The sequence below is a fragment of the Eschscholzia californica genome, unplaced genomic scaffold (assembly GCF_041429995.1).
Source record: "Eschscholzia californica isolate CP2 unplaced genomic scaffold, dmEscCali1.0.p SCAF_2, whole genome shotgun sequence".
NCBI classification, from domain to species: Eukaryota; Viridiplantae; Streptophyta; class Magnoliopsida; order Ranunculales; family Papaveraceae; genus Eschscholzia; species Eschscholzia californica.
In genome coordinates, this window is record NW_028238309.1 from 9,585,483 (window position 1) to 9,604,655 (window position 19,173).

The window sequence follows — 19,173 nt, forward strand, 5'->3', positions numbered from 1 at the left end:
CTTCTTCATGTCATCTAAACACATCGTTATATACATATGCACATATACCTACATCTATATAAAAAAAAAAAATTACTACTACTACTACTATTTTTTTTCGGGAGGATCCAGGGGGTGCGGCCGCACCCCCTCGCACCCCCATGGATCCGCCCCTGGGAAGAACAATGATTTTTCTACATTTATGCCCTAAACCTCTCTAATTTTTAGTTTTTTATACTGATTTTATGTTCTTACAATGATTTTAGGCCTTTTTGCTATTGATTTAAACCTATTACGGTTTTGTGCTACTGACTTAGGATTCCTGTTCTACTGATTTTAGGGTTCAGAATTTTGGTGCTACTGATTTTAGGGTTTTTCCTAGAAATCCCTAACACATCTTGAAGAATTGGTTTGCTTAGGTTCAAACTAAGATTGTTTCAAGTTGATCTTATTAACCTCATACTTCAATTAGTCTAAGCAGAGATAACATTATTAATATTTGAGATGGGAAGAGAAAGAAATTTATAATATTAATCTGTATTTGTTGTTTTAGGAGTTCCAGGTGAGATATGGGTGTGTTTTAATGGAGTTTTAGAGAGAGGAAGTGAGACAGGTAAGTAGAAGGAGAAGAAGTCTTTTCCCTCTCGTACTCTCTCTGACTCTCACAGAGTTAGAGACAAAGAGATAAATCTGAGTCGTTCATTTGTGATCGGCTCAGATTCGGTCAACTTTCAAAAAGCTACTGCCACGTCATTTCGTAAGATAAATTCGTCAACTTCTTACGTGAAGTTAGCATTTCCGTTAAAAAAAACATTAACTTTGAAGGTCGCCGGAAAATTTGGTCGGTCGGCGACCTTTGGTGGAGAAGATGATGAGGCGGCGAGAAATGATGTAGAAGAGAGATGTGATGAAATGGAGGAGAGATGGGTTGTTTTACTTTTTTTAAATGAATTCCATTTTGATCCATTAGTTTGTTTTAAAATAACGAATTAGAATTTTTTTGGGATTAACCCAACTTAAAAAGGGGGGTAATTTTGAATTTAAAAATCATTTTTATAAAATGGTAATTATGGAAACAAAAAAATTGACCATGAACATCAACTAACGGGGTTAACGAAAGGGGGCTAAATTTGAATTTACAAAACCATAAAAGAAGCTGGTCACAAAGTAGGAGTCAAAAAGAAAATAACTCTAGACAAAATATTCATGATTGTCTCAAACTGATAACAGTGACAATATGAGATATTTTAAGTGTCTCAAATGAATAACACAGACAGTGAAAGACATTCGAGACGTATAAACGAATAACAAAGACATTTTAAGACACCGCAGGACATTTGAAATGTCTTAAACAAATAACATACACATTTTGGGACATTTGAAACGTCTTTATCTCATCTCGATCTCGTCCTTTTTAAATTTATGTTTAGTTATTATTTTTCTTTCTCGTGCAATCCAAATTCTAAGTTTTCCTTTTTTAATTTTAGGCTTAAATAATTTTTCAATCTTGTCTTCGTGGGATCGACCCATACTCACTAGGTCTACGCTACATAAATTCGTGCTCTAGTCTTGCGTCTATTTTTATTACAAAATACATGTTTTATTTAACCTATTAATTATGTCACTTTAAATTGGCTACAAAATTTTAGTCCACGGATGTCAACAACCACTACTCCTTATTCTTATTATTTACACGTCTTCTATTTTTCTTGACAAGTACAAATAGTTTTAGTTTACCTTCATTTACTTCCTAAAAAAAATGGAAATTTGACTTTCACTAGAATTATATCACGACTATATTTTGAACGAAAATAATATAATAAGGGAATTCTAAAAAGATTTGGGAGCAACCCAGCTATCATTTTGGATGAGAGTTAGATATCTTGAAATCAACGGCCACACGTCTCGAGCTCTTTAAATCACCCCTCGTGATATTTTGGCTCAAACAACTAAAACCCCTTTATTTAGAAGGGAAATGATAGAGTGCCCAACTACAATGCCCACTAAATTGCCTAAATTTCCTTATTTAGAAACAAAAGCGGTCCCCACCATAATCAACCTTTAAAAAAACCTTGCCTTTTAGTGATTCCACATCAGCTGGACATTTTAATGGGCTAAAAACTCGACACTCTAGCATCTCCCTATTTAGAATGGGCTACAGATAAGTTCAAGTTTGGAGGTTCCACAACAAACTCTTCGTACTTTTGTATCCGTTGGCCTCTTGCAACTATAAAGTACGGGACACAATCAAGATCTATATACACAACCCGCCAATACTCTAAAGACTAAGGTGGGAAATAAAAAGAACCAAGTAGATTTTAGACGAGCTGGTCATCACTGCGGAGATCGCCCCATCATACATTGTGTTTAGCAGCAAGGTAATGAGCTCCTACTTATCCTCTGCTACCATAAGGATAAAGCTCCGGTGGAATCTTCTTGTCTTCCAATTCTTTCAACAATGGTGTGAAAAGTGACCAAGCTGCGTCAAGCTCGTCACTTCTGATAAACAGCCTCCGTTCACCTTCTATAGCATCCAAAAGTAGTCTTTCATAAGCGTCCGGTATTTCCTTCGAGTACCTTTCAAAGAAAGAATCAACAGTCAGTCAACTTAGAGTAACACATAACCGTTTTCATGCATTGTTCTTCTTTGTGTATTTCTCAATCAGAGAGGTTAAGAATATGACTAGGATATTGTGTTTAACATACTACTTTTTGTTTTATAAAAGGAAGAAAGAAGTTTTGAGTGAAGTGATAATCTTAAAGCTTCTAGAAGATCCAAGTCATTCTCTTCTCTTCTAACAATCAGTATCTGATTGGGAAGTATTCAAGTATATCTAGAATCTCTTCTAACAATCAGTATCTAATTGGGAAGTATTCTAATATATCTTGAAAAAAGGAAGAGAGAAGTATCCGAGTGTCTAGAAGATCTATTCGCCTCAATCAAGAGCTCATAATATTTACGAAGGTTTGCCCGCTTTCAGAATATAGAAGTACCATCTTAAAATTTTGAAAGGATAGTCGTTGTATCCCGGAGGCATACACCCTAACGTTTGGTACTGTTACGGGGGTGTAAAATGTCTTAAGGAAAGAGAATTTATTCTCGCCTCGACTCCATTATCCTTTGTCTATCTAAGTTAATCCGAAAGAATGAATTACTGATAAAGTCGGTATTCGCTTATCGTTTATCTCTCTATAACTTAGAGAAAGGGAGTTCCCTACTTCAACCTAAACTCTGTCTTAATCAAGACAAGACATAGATAAAGTGAACTCAAACCATAACCAGAGGAACAACAATAGCTATATATATTGGTACTAGAGAATACAAGAGAGGTTTAAGTATACGACTTAACGAGTCAGTCATGAGTCAATACCCTAGGAAGTGGATCCATGATATTCACAACTAATGTTCGAACATTTAAAAAGTGGAGAATGAGAATTGTTCAAATCATATATCAAATGTATATAACTGCACTTACCTTGTTTTGTAAAGCAAGTTCAGATCACTCCGATCTAGTCTCATTCCAAGACCCGGAACCTTGTTATTGATTTTAAGATGTACAGCTTCATCAGGTTGAACACGGAGCACCAGTTCGTTTGTAGCTTTATCCAAATCGGTTTCAAAATTTCTCTTGTACAAATTACCAGGGACGTGTCGAAATTGAACTGTGATTTTTGCCCTGAATTCACTTTCTAAGTGAGGACATTACCGGACAAGAATATGAGAGAAGACAAGAGGAAGTATTAAAGTACCTTTTGGTATGAAGAGCTTTGCCTGCTTTCATCAAGAAAGGTACTCCATCCCATCGTGCATTATCGATGAACAGAGCAGCGGCTTCAAAAGTAGGAGTGATGCTGCCACTTGGGACAGTAGGGTCATCTACGTAAGCAGGATATGACTTAGCACCCTTTATATGGCCCTTATATTGGCCCACAACTACATCATCAAGTGCCAATGTTCTCATTGAACGTAAAACCTTTACCTGAATCAAGATCACATCCAAGACTAGAATATTAGGTTTTAGTATATGCTAGAAGTTAATAGGCTAACTTAAGGTATCGAAAAGGAGATCATGTAGCTTTTTGTTCAGCGACATGGATCACGTGTAACCATTGCATCACGTATCTGCTAGCTCCCTCGTACCATATAACCATATTAAGTTTGTATGCATCCAACTCAAAATCAATCTGGCCACGCATAAAGAAGCCCTAGATATTATTTACTTGGTAATAAGACTTCACTTTGTCCATGTGGGACTTTATTAACATCTTCTCTGTCTCCATGGTTCAACATACCAACCAAGAATATGACCATCTTCAAGAGGCTATTAGGTATAACTTTTATAAATTTGGTTTCTTGGAAAGCTGAACAAAAGAATTCACACCTTTTCATTTCTAACATCCTCGGCATCTCATGTGACATGTGTCTCCACAGGAAATAGCGCGAGAATTTGAAGAAGATGATTCTGCAGTATATCCCCGGTGAACCCATAGTTATCGAAGTAACTGCATACGAGAAGAAACCCAATTAAGAATGTTTTCCCATATAAATATATATGATGTTAAAGATGAAGAATATATGGAACTAACCCGCATCGACTTTCTGTCCTAAAATCTTCAAAAAGTATTAGCTGAACATTTCTAATATAGTTCCTACACCATAAAGGTTCAAAAATAAGATTGGAGAAGCGAAGAACTAAGAGATTCTCAACCAGCTCCTTCCCCAGGTAGTGATCAATCCTATAAAATAAGCAAGGAACTCGACGTTAATGTTGTTGTGCTTCGATTTGGAGAAACTATATCATGTAATATACCTGAAGATTTGTTCCTCAGCTAGATATTGCTTTAAACATTTAGTTAGTTCTCCAGACGACTCATGTCCAAATGGCTTTTCAACAATTACTCTAGTCCACCCGCTTGTTGAAAAAAACACTGCGACTACCACATCTTACTGCGTCGACAAAAATATCAGGAGGAATCGATAAGTAAAACAACCGACTTGGCAGCTTTCCGACCTGCGGAAGAGTTCAAAGATATCATAAGAAACATGTCAGAGAAGGCGATATAAGTTAGTAGTACATAATTTTAACATCAGTCATTGCAAATTTTATTTTATCTTTGAGATTTTTCCTTATAATTACAACAATTGAGAGAATATACAGCAAAAGTAAAGATCATTGGTACAAAGAGACTAGGCACATTACCTCCTTCTCTCTCAGTTTTTTGTCCAATTCCGAAATTTTTTCTTCCGAATAATACTGAGCCGACTGGTAAAAGCATCTCTGCAAGAACTGGTCCATCTTGTAGCTGCAGTTTTCCTACAAATTACCAAACAAAAGCAAATGAAAGATGCAAAAAAAGTGTAATTTGATCAAGAAAGTGTAATCAGGCAGCCGACTATCTCTCAAAAATGCGACCCAATTCGGGGACCACTGAGATGCCGCCAACAACAATACCTGAAGGCTTACGAAAGACATCTGAGAGATGATAAAATGGGTGTAGTTAGAATCCGGCATAGTTAGACTCATTTTTGGTTGTTACAAATTTTCGTCACGTTCTACAGGTCAAAGTTCTGATAATCATGTTCCTCAGTTCCTCGTCCGTCATCTTACTCCGAGCATAACCAAAAACCGTAAAATGCTGTAATGAGAAAGTAATCACATTTATCAAATTGAAATGTCAGTCAATATAAATCGGCATCTAGATAAACTAGAAGTTGTCAAAGAAAACAAGCTTGTCCAACCTCTGGTAAACAATCTTCATAGAAAAGAGCGAATAGTGCAGGGAAGATTTTCTTCTTAGCGAGATCACCAGAAGCTCCAACAACAGTAATGCTGATTGTAGAATTCATTTTTTCGGATTCGGAGAACCAAATAGACGACCCATCTTTCGATAAAGTAGGTTCTTTGGAAGGTGAATTCTCACTCAAACCTCCCACTAGCATACCAAGCATTTATTCAGCATTAACAAATAATCGACAATCGGAGATTAAACTTAAGATTAGTTATGGAAAATAAATAGCAATCAATTAGAAAAACGAAGGATTAGTTGTTCATAATCAAGACTTCTTTTCTAGAGTTTGTGAAAACTTGATTCATTTTATCCAAATAATGGAGAGGAAAGTCTCGTGACCAAGAATATACATATAAGGTCTCTGTAGTGCACTCATTGCCGATTGGTTTTGAATTGGTTGTCCAAAAATTTAACATGGTATCAGAGCTAGGTCTATACATGTCAAAGAACTTCACATAATTATAGTTGTTAGAGATTTATGACTCAAAAAATGACAACAACAAGTTTACATCATTAACTAACTAGGGTCAAAAACTACCAAAGCATAACAACATCGATACCGAAAGTAAACTAATTAACTAATCAAAGCCTAATATAGATAGAAACACTTGCCCATTTTGTACAACATTAGGAAAGTAATCAAACAAGGGAAAAAAAATCAATGTGAGAGAAAACAATTACTTTATTTTTTTTTTGAAACCAAGGGAACAAATTCCATTAATAAGTGATTGAATCACAATGTTTACATGGATGAATTCTTATTTCTCTCCTCTGAAAACTTCATGAGAGTTACATACCTTTAAATGCAAAGTGCCTCATGAAGAGAAAGAAAGAAATTAGACTAGACACAGACACTGTTGGGATCCTAAAGATCCGAGAAAAAAGACCCTAAAGGTCTGACAAAAGGATCCTAAAGATCCGTGAAAGGAGACCCTAAAGGTCTGACTAAAAGCAAATTACAACAATAATAATTGAAAATATAAATTAAGAAAATACTAAATTTACATCCCTTTCGTTTTCGCCGGAAAACTGCCATTGTCGCCGGAAAACCGCCGTCATCACCGGAAGAAATAATCAACTCAGTTCCCTGTGATTTTGTTAAGATCTTCTCCATAAAATCTTCATTTTTTCTTTGCTAGAGAGAGAAATTAACAACTTCGGCCACATCCTTTACCGACTCCAACAAATCTATTATTATTTCCTCCATCACTTAAGATCTTCCCATCAGACATGGAAACCCTAACACAAACAGTATCATTGATGGAAGGCAAAGACTATTTCACTTCAATTGATACCTAGGAAACCATAATGCAAAGAATATAACTAATGGGAGAGTTGTTGCTAAGCAAATCAATAACGATTTCACTTTAATTCATACCCTGAAAACTCTAACACGAAGAGTATAACTGATCGGAAGGTTGTTTCTAAGCAAATGAAAACCGATTTCACTCCAATTCCTACCTTGGCACCCCTCTCTTCACTGCTATTAAAGTTTTTTTTTTTTTTTTTTTGAGAAGAAGTGATTTCTGCTTGATTGCCTTGGATTACAAAAAGAGAAATTGATGGAGAAAGTAGTGGTGATGGTGTTGGAGGAAATAGGAATAGTGCTTACAGTGAAGAGAGTAAACAATAAATGGAAGAAGATAACACTCATCATATAAGGTCAAACAACAAATTAAGTGGGCAAGAAGAAAAAGAAGAAACACAAACCTATCTGTCAACAAGCTAAGTGATCAAGCAAAAAACAATTTGTGTGGGTTTACCATAAGGTTGCATGGGAATTTTAGAGCGCCACCTCTAAGTGTTAAAAGCACCTTCTTTACTCACAAATTCTCCGTTGCATTGACAAATTTGTCTTTAGGGAGGCACCCCTATAACACTTGGATGGGCGCCTTTATATCCCCCCCCCCCCCCACCGTTGCATTGGTTAGGCTATCTTTATGAGGGTAGATAGTAGGTGGATAGATGTCCCTAGTAAGGGGAACTAAGAGCTGAAGGGTAAGTGTAGTGAACAGACATTGATTTATTTTTTCTGGAAGTGTATATACATACGGTTCTTAATAGGTTCCGGGGCATTTTAAGACATTTCAGATTTGAAAACATTGAAATAGTGTTTATATATAACATTTAAGACAATAATTAGGGATGCTCTTAAATCAATTGTCGCTGTCAACATTTGGTAGTCTAAGTTGTCAATAATATTGACATAAACCTAAATTTATCCAGTGATGATATATTACTTGGTGGAAAAGAAGAAACAACTGGGGTGGTGGCGCAGTTGGCTAGCGCGTAGGTCTCATAGCTATACAAGCGAGTAATCCTGAGGTCGAGAGTTCGAGCCTCTCTCACCCCATTAATTCTTTTTTTTGCATATTTTTTCATCTAGCTGCCTTTATTTTAAGAAAATGTGTTTTTCCTCCTTCCTTGTTCTTGAAAATTTTGTAGCAAATGAAGGAGGAGCAACGAATTGGGTTGGCAAAATACTTTCGAAAGACGACATTGCCGTGTTTCAAGGCCCCATTACCGAACGGCATACCAACAACATACACAGTACATACGTTGAATGGGACAGTGGGAACAGTAACACCAAATGGGGGGGATTGCGCATTTGGAAGCAGCAAGGAATCGAGTTGGAGGAATTTATTTGAAACATGATATTGTCGGGTATCAAATATTCATGTATATCAAACTTGGCTCGGGCTACACCCACCTGAGTAACTCCTAGTCCCACTACATACAGGAGACCTCTGTAACAACACAAGGGCGAAAACAAAGTGACTGCTAATGTAAAATCATAACAATGTCTGATACCAAAAGTCCTCGCTTTCATTTGCAGTAATAGAACTGGGTAATGGTGCACCACCTTATCAAACTAACACTCGTATCAATGATTAGTTACAACTCAAAAATTAACCAAGAGTTTAAGCTGGAAATAAGTTGTTGAATATTCAAAATCCATTTCGAACGATCAAAATTTTGATTCAGGAGAAACCTTCAGACATGATTACAGAAGAAACACAAGAATTCCCTTAAAGGTGCCGATATATCGACTAATGTTAACTGACAAATCTTCTGACTGAACAAATTCCTTGTAGCTAAATTTCTTCTTATCCATGATGAATCACATCGCTGTTCCTGTTTGTTGTAACTTCAGAGTTTCAAACATCAGCGTCTCCAAAGGCGGCCCTGCTGCCTTTGTTCTTGCATTCGCCTACACCAATAACAAACCAGTGGTAAGTATTTAACAGAAAAGGAAATTGTATTTATCAAAGAAGACGAGATACTCGAATAAACATCCAAGGGCTGAATTTTTGTGGGTTTATTTTTCTGCACATTCTGGAGATCGTTTTTACCAAGACTCCAAAAATTAGCTCATAGAAACCCTCAAACCCCCGTTGGACGATGTCAAGAGCCATTAGTAAAATAAATTCTTGTTGATGATTGATTTCAACCTCGGTAAGACTTGTCTCCACAAAATGTCGAGTCTACTCACAGATGTTTGCTATAAATGACACTTTTGGATTGCCACTCGATAAAGTGGCGCATCTTTTCTCGACCTAGTTTAAGATGGTTAAAGCCAAAAAATCCAACGAAACTGATGTGTTGCAGTTCTTTGTGAGCACACTGACTTTATAAAAGAAAGAACAGTAAAAGGTTGCTATTTAACGAGGGGGTGTCCCAACAGTTCAGAACTTCAGATCCGAGAAAGGAAGTGCTCAGAACTGCAGCCACATTGGGAATTTCCAAATTCCAGTTCTAAAATACGTCGACGCAGAACCAAATGGGTCCTAGATTTGAGTTATCGGAAAATTATACGCATTCATATCCTTGTGTTAAATAGCAAGATAAAACACCATGTCGTGGTACTGAAATGAGCATAGGGATCATAACCTTTTATCCATAAAATATATATTATAGACGAATACTTGACACTTTATAGAAGTAAAAGTTACATACCTCTGATATTCCTTAGTACGATTGATGAACTCAGCTGGAATATCACATCCCTGATAAGATGCTAATATTGGTCTTACATCAGAAGGTCTACTCCGAGCAACGTCTGTTGTTTATCCAAAGAAGATCATTAAGCATTTAAGCCTTTACGTTTATGAAACAAGTGGTTAAATGTTTACATTCTGAGAAGAGATAAAGATAACTAACATTCAAGAAATGGTATAATATCCAGAAGAGCTGTATCATCGTTTTCGACCTTCCAAGGCTTAATTGGAACTGAATTCTCTGGCTGCAAGGTAGATTCTAGGGCATGTCCACTAACATATAGGATCCTTGAAGGATCTCTGTTAAGCTTTGAGAGGTCCTGCAAACAGAAACTATTAAAGATAGCACACACACACACACACACACACAAATAGTTGGGATAAGATTTGATAATGATAGTGAAAACAAGTTTGTTCGGGTTGAACAAGATAAGTGAACAAATCTTACCCTATAGTGCTTCCCATCCTGATATAGAGTTGCTGTCCTGGAAAGATAATATCGGATAACTCCCTTTGCGTTTAGCCTCTCAATGATAGGATCAACATACTAAAGAACGTCCCCACATAATAGAAAACGTTAAGTAATGATGTGGGAAAATGGAAAACTACTAGTCTTCGGCACAAGGAATCAAATTACCATAGGCAACTGGTCAGAATAGACAACGATTTCATAAAATTGGGCAAGGTGTTCCAAAAAGGCATCAACTCCTGGTCTTTTGAACGTTCTCCAACCTCGGTCACGCTTCAGAAGAAAAAAGTAATATTAGCATTACATTAAGAAACTCTGGAAACATTCTGAAAAAGGTAAATTTTCATTTGAAATATTTAATGTTCCACTAAATTTGAGTGTTTGACAAGCATGCTACCGAATGAACCCTTGATATAGGACACGAGAGTAAACAAATAAGAAACAAAATTTATTTATGAAGTCAATCTTAGAAGATAATAATTCGATTTTTTCGTCTGACCAAAGAATATGAAGAGATATGAGGTATTAATTAGTAATAAACTAATACCTGTGTTAATTTGCTGAAAGCCTAAAAGAATACGAGTATAACTGGTAGTAAAAAAAAGTGAAGGTCACCTTCCAGTCCGAGTATATCAAAGTTTCATTTAGATCCAGCACAAGAGTTAAGACGCCCATCTTTTCCTCTTCGGGAAGCAAATCTGGAAGAAGCTTCTCTGCATATGGTTCTGTAAAACCCTTCAATAATGAATAGAAATGCATAAGAGGTTACTCTCAACAGATAATCAACTTACAAACCATCAATACATATCGTGCTCTTCATACCTTAACATGCTCTTCAATTGACCTTCTTACATCCAGGTAAAGTTCGGCGGATTTAGCAGGGACTGAAATATCAAAGAGTAACATTATAAAATTAAAAGCTCAAGGACTCGTAAACTAAAAAATCCATGGTCTCTAGGCAATTGGAAACAATAGATGAGCCACCTTAGAACTCGTCTAGCAGCATAAGAGTGGGGAAGGAAATTGGCAAACAGATAAAGAAAATAGCAGGAGACTTGCCTGTCATTGCTGTTGAGTAAAGCAAAGCCTGGAATTTCTGTCAGGTTAGAAAAAAAACAACAACTAACGTTATATAAAATAGAAAAAAAGTTGCACTTGAGTAGAATATAGTAAAATCTGCAATAATGTGATGTTCGTTCACAATACCATGCTGAGTTTATACAAATATGCATGTTGATTAGAATCTGTATACAAAAATATGTTTATGCCTTGTAAGCCCCTTAGTTTTCCAATATTCCCGGATTTCCCCCGATCCCACTTTCACTAATTCTCCACTCTAAATTGTTGAATAATAGTGCCATTATTACATTCTTTTGAAAAAATAAAAAACCCTTCATAAATATAACAACTCTATACGTAAAATGGCAACTCAGTACATCACATAGTCAAAACTCAGAACTCTTTCTCTTTACTTGAATACTGACAAGGACAAACTTTATTATTGTAATGGAAATGGTAAATCCAATGAAAACTATATGATCAAACATGAAGCCTCATTTTAAAGATCCTCGCTAACTACATGCAACATTACAATATGATTCACACTCTATGAAACTCAAGATTGTTTGCAAGTTGTTTTCTTTTCTCTTGCAGTTTCCACTACATGCTAATGTACAAAATTTCTGGTCTAAACCAATAAGAAATCAGATTTCATCGACTTATAAAAGAAAAGTGTAAATCATGTCATAACTTACCTCAAGAGAAGATGCATCATTTCCCAGAGTATAATTTGCTGACTCCCGCAATGACTTTGTCTTCTCAGCCACTTCATCCACCGTATATGCTGAAAATTACGAGGACATAACAATTCAAAAATTTCATCAATGTGCATTCATCTACTTCATAATCAGTTCATTTCCTCTTTGATGTTAATATCATTTAACATTCAGAAGATATATCTTAAATAAAACTTAAAACTTGAAAGGCATTCACTTGCCAAAGGCCCAAAAAGTGTAAAACCCACCCATTGATTTCTTCTTCAGTGAATATCTACTGAAAAAACCATGACCATGGAGTTCAATTTTCTCAGTGGTTCTAGCTTCTAGGGCAAATGGGTAGTAGTCCAATTTCTTACTTTATTTTTGGGTAAAACTTTCAAAATACAAACTTTCTTCTAAATTCGAATCATTAACAATAAGCTCTTGAAGATTTGGGCAAATACTTGAAATTAACAATACCCAATAAAAAAAAAGGTAGAATCAAGAAATCCAACCAACTAAGAAGAGATCAAATGAAAAGAATACCGTAAGTGGCATAACCAGCAGTTGCAGAAGCTCCAGTAAGAGCTGCGAAGATCCCAAACTTGAGAAAACCCCATGATTTCGAATCTTCAACAACGGGAGTAGGAGAAATGGGGGGAGGGTGAGGAACTTCATTGTTGAGATGAGATGCAGATGAAACTATTGGTTCTTTTGGGGGATTTGCAGAAAATTTTGAAGAGAATAATCTATTTTGATTTGAGAAATATAAGAGAAGACGACGAGATCGAATTTGCGACATTTTTCGTTTCTCCTCTTCTAAACCTTCTAGTGAGAGAAAAAAAAAACTAGGGTTTTGCTAATTTAGTGCTACTGGGTCAGTTCATGGAATGGGTTTTCAAAATTTAGAGTTTGGTCCCTCCTTTTTGAAGTAATACTAAACAAGGGCTCCCCACTATCATTTGAAAATCTAAAAAAAAAAAAGATTCCCGTGGGTATTAATAATACGTCGACTCCTGTTTTGGGAACTCCGGTTTGCTTTCTTCTTCATCCTAGGGTTTCCTCCATTGATCATTCTATTCAACTTTCAGGTCAGATTTCTTTGGAACCCTAATCATTTCAAATAGTTTCTTTGATTGTTATCTACGAAAAGAGTTTAGTACATTTGGATAGAAATTATCGTCAATCTACTATTTTTCTTATACAAATTGATGCTAGAAAAGAACTTTGAACATGATAATTACACTAACCCAATTTTAATTCAAGCTTGTTCTGTTAGATTGTTTGTAAAAGAAGGAAAACAAATTCAAAATCATGTTATGAAAACGGGTTTTCATTTAGATGTTCATGTTATAAATGCTTTGGTTACTATGTATGGTGTTTGTGGGGGATATGAGTGATGTGGGGAAACTGTTCGATGAAAGTCCTGTAAAAGATTTAGTATCATGGAATACGATTTTGGCTGCTTATGTTAAAATTGGAAATGTAGAAGAAGCAATCCTAATTTCTAATGAATTATGGTTCTACAAATTAGAAATTAGGAATTTGGGGTCTCGAACTGAATTTTATACTTCTGGTTCTCTGAAATTGGTATTTTGGACTCTAAAATTTTATACTTCTGGTCAGTGGCAACCAGGCCCTCTATCTTTCTCATCTCTTTGAAATTTTATACTCTTGAAATTTCAGAGTCCAATTCATTTTATGCTCTGTAAATGAGGGTCGTAACCCAACGGCCCATTTTTGGTTTGATTCTGTCCGTAGATTTTGACACGTGTCAAAATCTGGGTTTTTTTTAAACATGGTGTAATTTGTAAATGAATATGTAAAGGTGGGTGATTTGGAGAAATAAGAAAATTATCAGGGGTACAAAGTCTTGGGTGGAAACAAAAAAGTTTGGAACTTTTTGTTTCCACCAAACACTTCAACCTTTCAGCTTCTTCCCTCTTCTTCCTCTCCCACTTCCACCATGCACTCCAACAGCTTCCACCAAATTTCGGTGACCTCCACCATTAACTCCGGGGATCTCCACCATCATCTTCGTGATCTTGACATTAGGGAGGCTAAAGAAGATAGGTTCTTTGAAGTTTATAGAAGCGGAAATGACTTTGGAAAGCCAAGTAAGTTTCGTTGACTTCACGAGGGACATCATCCCATTGAGAAGGTGGAGTTATGCTGTTCTCAATACAACATCCGTTCTTTAATGTGTTACTGGAGGTTAAACCGTTAAAGGTAAACCATTATATAGATTTTTATGCACAAGTCTCAAATTGTTAAGGCTGTTAGAACTAGACCTGAATGATGGTCGATGTGTTCATGCATTACCAGAGGAGATAGGAGAACTTATACATTTAAACTACTTGGGGTTAAAGAAAACTAGTCTCAAAAGTATTCCAAGCTCCGGCGAAGGGGAGAGCCCCTTCGCCGGAACTTAGATAGAGAGAGAGAGAGAGAGAGAGAGAGAGAGAGAGAGAGAGAGAGAGAGAGAGAGAGAGAGAGAGAGAGGAGAGAGGGTTGTCACCAGCCGACGACTCTCTGCCGACAACATGGAAGGGTGTGTTTGGCTTTTTTTTCCACCCTTTAAGATTTTGCACCACTGGTGCTTTTCTTATTTCCCCAAATCACCCACCTATGTTAAACATGGTGTAATATGTAAATGGGCAATAAAGTAATTTTGAAAAATTTAAGGTAATCGAGTCCTGTTTTGGGAACTTAGGTTTGCTTTCTTCTTCATCCAAGGGTTTCCTCCATTGTTGATTCTATTCACAATATCACGTCGAGTTCTGAACATTCAACTTTCAGGTCAGATTTCTTTGGAACCCTAATCATTTCAAATAGTTTATATGTTTGAAAATTTTCTCATAGCCTAATATCCTCTTTGATTTGTTAGCTAATATCCTCTTCCTAATGGTGTTTCTCGTAGTCTAATTCCTCTTTAATTTTGTTTCTTATTGATCTGTCTTTCATTTGTCTTTCTTTGATTGTTATCTACGAAAAGAGTTTGGTAAATTTGTTTGGTTCTTCTTCCCAATGTTGATTTGTTTAGCTAATATCTTCTTTGATTATCGTGTACTAAATTCTTAAAACCTCAAATGTTTGGACAACTTGTAATTCTTATTAAGCAAAAAAGAAAACCAGAACTCGATTTCTTGAAGCATTTCAGTTCTAGGTTTATTTTCTTGCTTGTGTGGGTACTGGGTTGTGGCATTACCTTCATTTCTGTATTAAAACTTAGATTTTGATTGAAAATGTTGAAACCCTTTCTAAATCATGATGGTTTTACCTATATGAAAGAATGTAAATTTACCTCCAATTGTTGAAAAAAAATGATTGTTTGCAGAACACTATTTCATTTCTTTATCACGCTTCTGTGATTCAACTGCCTAAGTTGTGGGCATTTTACTATTTTGAGATTTCTATGGTAAGATAGACAAATTTGTAGAAAACGTGCTTATACTTTGATAAATTAATTGGTTATAGGATTAGATGAAACTTTTTTGTTTTCATCAGGTAATGGATCTTGGTGATCTTAACAAAGTCTGGGAAGTTAAAGCTCTTAAAAAGCCTGGAGAAGATGAAGCAAAGAAAATTCTCGATAAAATAGCAAAACAGGTTCAACCCATCATGAAGAAACATAAATGGAGGGTGAAGCTTCTTTCTGAGTTCTGGTAAACCTTTCTTCTTAGATGTTTTTCTAGTTGTTTTTCTGCAAAATATTTTTCTTTTTAACCGTTCAGTCACTAAAGATTGCATGTGTCATGGTAAAACAACACAGTCCAAATAATCCAGCACTACGAGGGGTAAATGTCGGAGGAGGTGTGCAAGTTAAGCTTAGACTGCGGAAGCCAAACCGAGATTGGGATTTCTTTCCTTACGATCAGATTCTTGATACAATGCTTCATGAACTCTGTCATAATGCTCATGGCCCTCATAATGCTAGTTTCTATAAGCTCTGGGATGAACTCAGAAAGGTTGTCTCATAACTAAAGTATCTTACTATGATTGATTTAAGCCACAATGATAATTAAGTACGTTGAATAATCTGTTTTTACCTTTATGCTTTTCACTTTTTTTTCGCCTTCACTTGTAAATATCCATCCTTTTACGCATTTACTTTATGCTCTCATGTAGGAATGTGAGGAGCTGATGGTAAAAGGAATAACCGGGACAGGGGAGGGATTTGATTTACCTGGGAAACGTTTGGGTGGTTCTTCTCGTCAACCCCCTCTTTCATCTATCCGCCAAGTTGCACTAACTGCGGCAGAAAAGAGAGCACGTACCAGCTCTCTTTTACCTCAGGGGCCCAAGCGTCTTGGTGGTGATAATAATATCATGGTTGCACTAAGTCCTGTACAAGCTGCCGCAATGGCTGCAGAAAGGAGATTGCAAGATGATTTGTGGTGTGAATCCCAATTTTTTGGAGCTTTAGCTGAAGAAGGAAGTAGTTCGGAGATGCCAGAAAATGTTGCATCAAAGGCCGCAAAGTCTACAGATACAATGCCTTCGAAGAGGAGCCGTTTATTAGATAACGACGTACTTGTTCTGTCATCCAAGTCAGGATCAGAGCCTTGTTCTGCAGGAATAGCTATGCAGGCTTCAACTTCTGGAGTACCAAGTCATGGGGCAAAAAATAGTTTTGAAGATAAAGCAATTTGGGAATGTGGTAATTGCACCTTGTTTAATAAGGTATGCTTCAATTTTAGTTTGTTATCTTTTAGCCCTTCTTCCTTTTGCTTCTCGGAGTGTTTCTTTGACCCAAATTCCTCGCTACTACTTATTCATGTAAACTTTTGTGTAACGTGAAAAGTCACTTGAGCGTAAAATTGTTCAGTTGGTAGCAGAGAGAAAATGAAAATGTACTAAGGGGATTTTTTTAATTGTAGCATCGTTTGCATATTCTTAATTAAATCGACGACAACACTACACTGATGCAATACTCTAACGAAATCCTTGGATGTATATTCACTTGTCATTATATTTTTCAGCCATTAGCTCCAATATGTGAAGCTTGCAGCTCGGAAAAGACCAAAGATATTGAGACGAAGTTCAAGATTTGGTCTTGCAAATTTTGTACCCTCGAAAACAATGAGCACATGGATAAATGTGAAGCTTGTGGACAGTGGAGATATTCATATGGAGCACCTGTTAGTACCCGAACTCCCAACCTCGGTACGTAAGAGTTGTAAGAACACTCACCTCTGTATAGATCTCCATATGAAGAAAGATATCTTGTATTTTGCCCGTATATAATTTACAAATGCTACTGACTTTATCTATGATTTTTGGAGAAGCTGAGTTCAAGCGATGAACATTTTCATTCCCCATAAGTTTATGTTTCTTCGGACTGTTATATTAGATGAAAACAATTGTTCTTTTCAGTAAAGAAAGCCTAATTTTGGCATGGGAATGTCATGATGTAGCAAACTTGAATGTGATGGACTATTTACTTTTGAATTCCGTTTTTTTTTTTTTTAATCAGAACTGATTTTAGCTTAAATTTGGATGAATTTGAATGTCTACTTCCATAATGCCATAAACAGATACTAGTTATTTCCTTGTATTAAGAGTAGTATACTAGTATGTAAGAAAATCGTCCGATTGTCTCAAAGGGTTTCATAAGGGTTTATGGAGTACATTTCTTAGTTATGGGTTGCTATGGGAGCCCATGTCAATGTTTCTTTTCTTTAGGGTTATGCCAAAAGTTGGATTCAAAAGTTTAGGCTCAAAATTGGACTCAAAAGTTGGTATCTTCTTGATAGAGATAGTACCTCTGTTGTTGTTTAACAATGACAATGATTTGGAGTTAAAAGTATAGACCCTGTCATCAATGTGAATAATGTTGCAATGACTTAGAGCTTGATTCAAAATTTTACTCAATGTTGATGACACATTTTGTACTTTTAAGCTCAAGTTATATTGTCTTTCAAAAATAGGTAAGGAAAGTAGGTGGGACTAGCAAATGTCACAGCAGTGTCTGAGTCGATCTTTGAGCATTTACTCTACGTAAAGAAGCTCTACCAGATTTTTTGATTTATGTCTGCAAATGAAATTTAGTATCATTGGATTAGTTTGCTCGCGTTGAAGCTAGTTAAAAAAATATGAAAGAAAATAGAGTTAATTCCTATATGGCCCCCTACTCTGTGACCAGCTTCCTTTATGGCCTCTTTTTTTCGTAAATTCAAATATGGCCCCCTATTTTCAGACAAATGGCATCACTACCCCTCTGATTAATGCATTTTCAAAATAAAATAAAAAACAAAACCTAAATTCCACCTCACTTCCTTCTCCACCACTCATCTCTCTCCACGTCACCTCTCTCCACGTCACCTCTCTCCAACTCACCTCTCTCCAACTCACCTCTCTCCAACTCACCTCTCTCTTTCTCCAACTCATCTCTCTCTCTAACTCACCTCTCTCTCTCTCTCCAAGTCACTCCTTCTTCTCCGACGAAGGTCACCGGCCGGAAAATTTTCCGGCCGACGACCTTAAAAAAAAAAAAAATTTACCCTCATCTCTCTCTCTAGAAACTCCGGCGAAGGGGTTTCCCCTTCGCCGGAGAACAGACCACGAAGGTCTGTTCTTGAACAGACCACGAAGGTCTGTTCTTGAACAGACCACGAAGGTCTGTTCTTGAACAGACCACGAAGGTCTGTTCTTGAACAGACCACGAAGGTCTGTTCAAGAACAGACCTTCTCCGGCGAAGGGGTTTCCCCTTCGCCGGAGTTCTAGAGAGAGAGATAGAAGAGGTAAAAAAATTTGTTTTTTTTTTTTAAGGTCGCCGACCGGAAATTTTCCGGCCGGCTACTTTCGTCGGAGAAGGAGTGACTTGGAGAGAGAGGGAGAGGTGAGTTAGAGAGAGAGATGAGTTGGAGAGAGAGAAAGAGGTGAGTTGGAGAGAGAGGTGAGATGGAGAGAAAGAGAGATGATGTGGAGAGATATGTGAGGGGGAGTAGGAAGTAAGGTGGAATTCAAGTTTTTTTTTTTTATGTTGAAAAAATATTAATAAGAAGGGTAATCGGGACATTTACCTCAAAAAAGGGGGCCATATTTGAATTTACGAAAAAAAGGGGACCATAAAGGAAGCTGGTCACAAAGTAGGGGGCCATATAGGAATTAACTCAAGAAAATAACACCATCCAGATATTTTTTTCATTTACACGAATCAAATATCGCGATTCAAAA

At 36.5% G+C, this 19,173-nt stretch overlaps 2 protein-coding genes, 1 non-coding gene and 1 pseudogene across 6 annotated transcripts; 2 read left to right on the forward strand and 2 right to left on the reverse strand.

The window, feature by feature from the left end:
- Positions 1–2,151: 2,151 nt before the first annotated feature.
- Positions 2,152–5,902, reverse strand: LOC147556044 (glucose-6-phosphate 1-dehydrogenase, chloroplastic-like; annotated as a pseudogene). The gene is made up of 9 exons (XR_015235142.1): positions 5,720–5,902; positions 5,518–5,616; positions 5,181–5,294; positions 4,791–4,991; positions 4,567–4,716; positions 4,362–4,482; positions 3,730–3,959; positions 3,456–3,656; positions 2,152–2,556 (listed from the first exon to the last, which is right to left on the reverse strand). The product of XR_015235142.1 is annotated as a glucose-6-phosphate 1-dehydrogenase, chloroplastic-like (transcript).
- A 2,130-nt stretch (positions 5,903–8,032) lies between these two features.
- Positions 8,033–8,122, forward strand: TRNAM-CAU (transfer RNA methionine (anticodon CAU)). The gene is given in 2 exon segments: positions 8,033–8,070; positions 8,087–8,122. It is a non-coding gene; the product is annotated as a tRNA-Met (tRNA).
- A 455-nt stretch (positions 8,123–8,577) lies between these two features.
- On the reverse strand, positions 8,578–12,863 carry TIM50 (Haloacid dehalogenase-like hydrolase (HAD) superfamily protein). The gene is made up of 10 exons (XM_086663775.1): positions 12,540–12,863; positions 11,991–12,079; positions 11,296–11,332; positions 11,059–11,120; positions 10,852–10,971; positions 10,405–10,509; positions 10,216–10,314; positions 9,931–10,087; positions 9,727–9,829; positions 8,578–8,980 (listed from the first exon to the last, which is right to left on the reverse strand). Exons 1-10 carry the CDS (start codon positions 12,793–12,795, stop codon positions 8,935–8,937), a joined length of 1,074 nt encoding a protein of 357 aa, XP_086519901.1. The 5' UTR covers positions 12,796–12,863; the 3' UTR covers positions 8,578–8,934.
- On the forward strand, positions 12,541–17,487 carry LOC147556047 (zinc ion binding protein). 3 transcript variants are annotated; one of them, XM_086663773.1, is made up of 6 exons: positions 12,948–13,084; positions 14,707–14,792; positions 15,501–15,658; positions 15,766–15,961; positions 16,122–16,676; positions 16,976–17,487. In XM_086663773.1, exons 3-6 carry the CDS (start codon positions 15,504–15,506, stop codon positions 17,165–17,167), a joined length of 1,098 nt encoding a protein of 365 aa, XP_086519899.1. In that variant the 5' UTR covers positions 12,948–13,084; positions 14,707–14,792; positions 15,501–15,503; the 3' UTR covers positions 17,168–17,487. The 3 variants fall into 3 exon arrangements, with proteins under 3 accessions (XP_086519898.1, XP_086519899.1, XP_086519900.1); XM_086663774.1 differs by having other exon boundaries at positions 13,008–13,084; positions 14,730–14,792; XM_086663772.1 differs by lacking the exon at positions 14,707–14,792 and having other exon boundaries at positions 12,541–13,084.
- The last annotated feature ends 1,686 nt before the right edge of the window (positions 17,488–19,173 follow it).

What these genes read in the sequence shown, in the direction of transcription:
- TIM50 (XM_086663775.1), bottom strand. Translation starts at nt 12,795, where the DNA reads ATGTCGCAAATTCGATCTCGTCGTCTTCTCTTATATTTCTCAAATCAA. An exon ending in ATGATGCATCTTCTCTTGAG is followed by an intron (nt 11,333 to 11,990) that starts GTAAGTTATGAC and finishes CTAACCTGACAG; the next exon opens with AAATTCCAGGCTTTGCTTTA. An exon ending in ATTCTGACCAGTTGCCTATG is followed by an intron (nt 10,315 to 10,404) that starts GTAATTTGATTC and finishes GACGTTCTTTAG; the next exon opens with TATGTTGATCCTATCATTGA.
- LOC147556047 (XM_086663772.1), top strand. Translation starts at nt 15,504, where the DNA reads ATGGATCTTGGTGATCTTAACAAAGTCTGGGAAGTTAAAGCTCTTAAA. An exon ending in AAGCTTCTTTCTGAGTTCTG is followed by an intron (nt 15,659 to 15,765) that starts GTAAACCTTTCT and finishes AAAACAACACAG; the next exon opens with TCCAAATAATCCAGCACTAC. An exon ending in TCTGGGATGAACTCAGAAAG is followed by an intron (nt 15,962 to 16,121) that starts GTTGTCTCATAA and finishes GCTCTCATGTAG; the next exon opens with GAATGTGAGGAGCTGATGGT.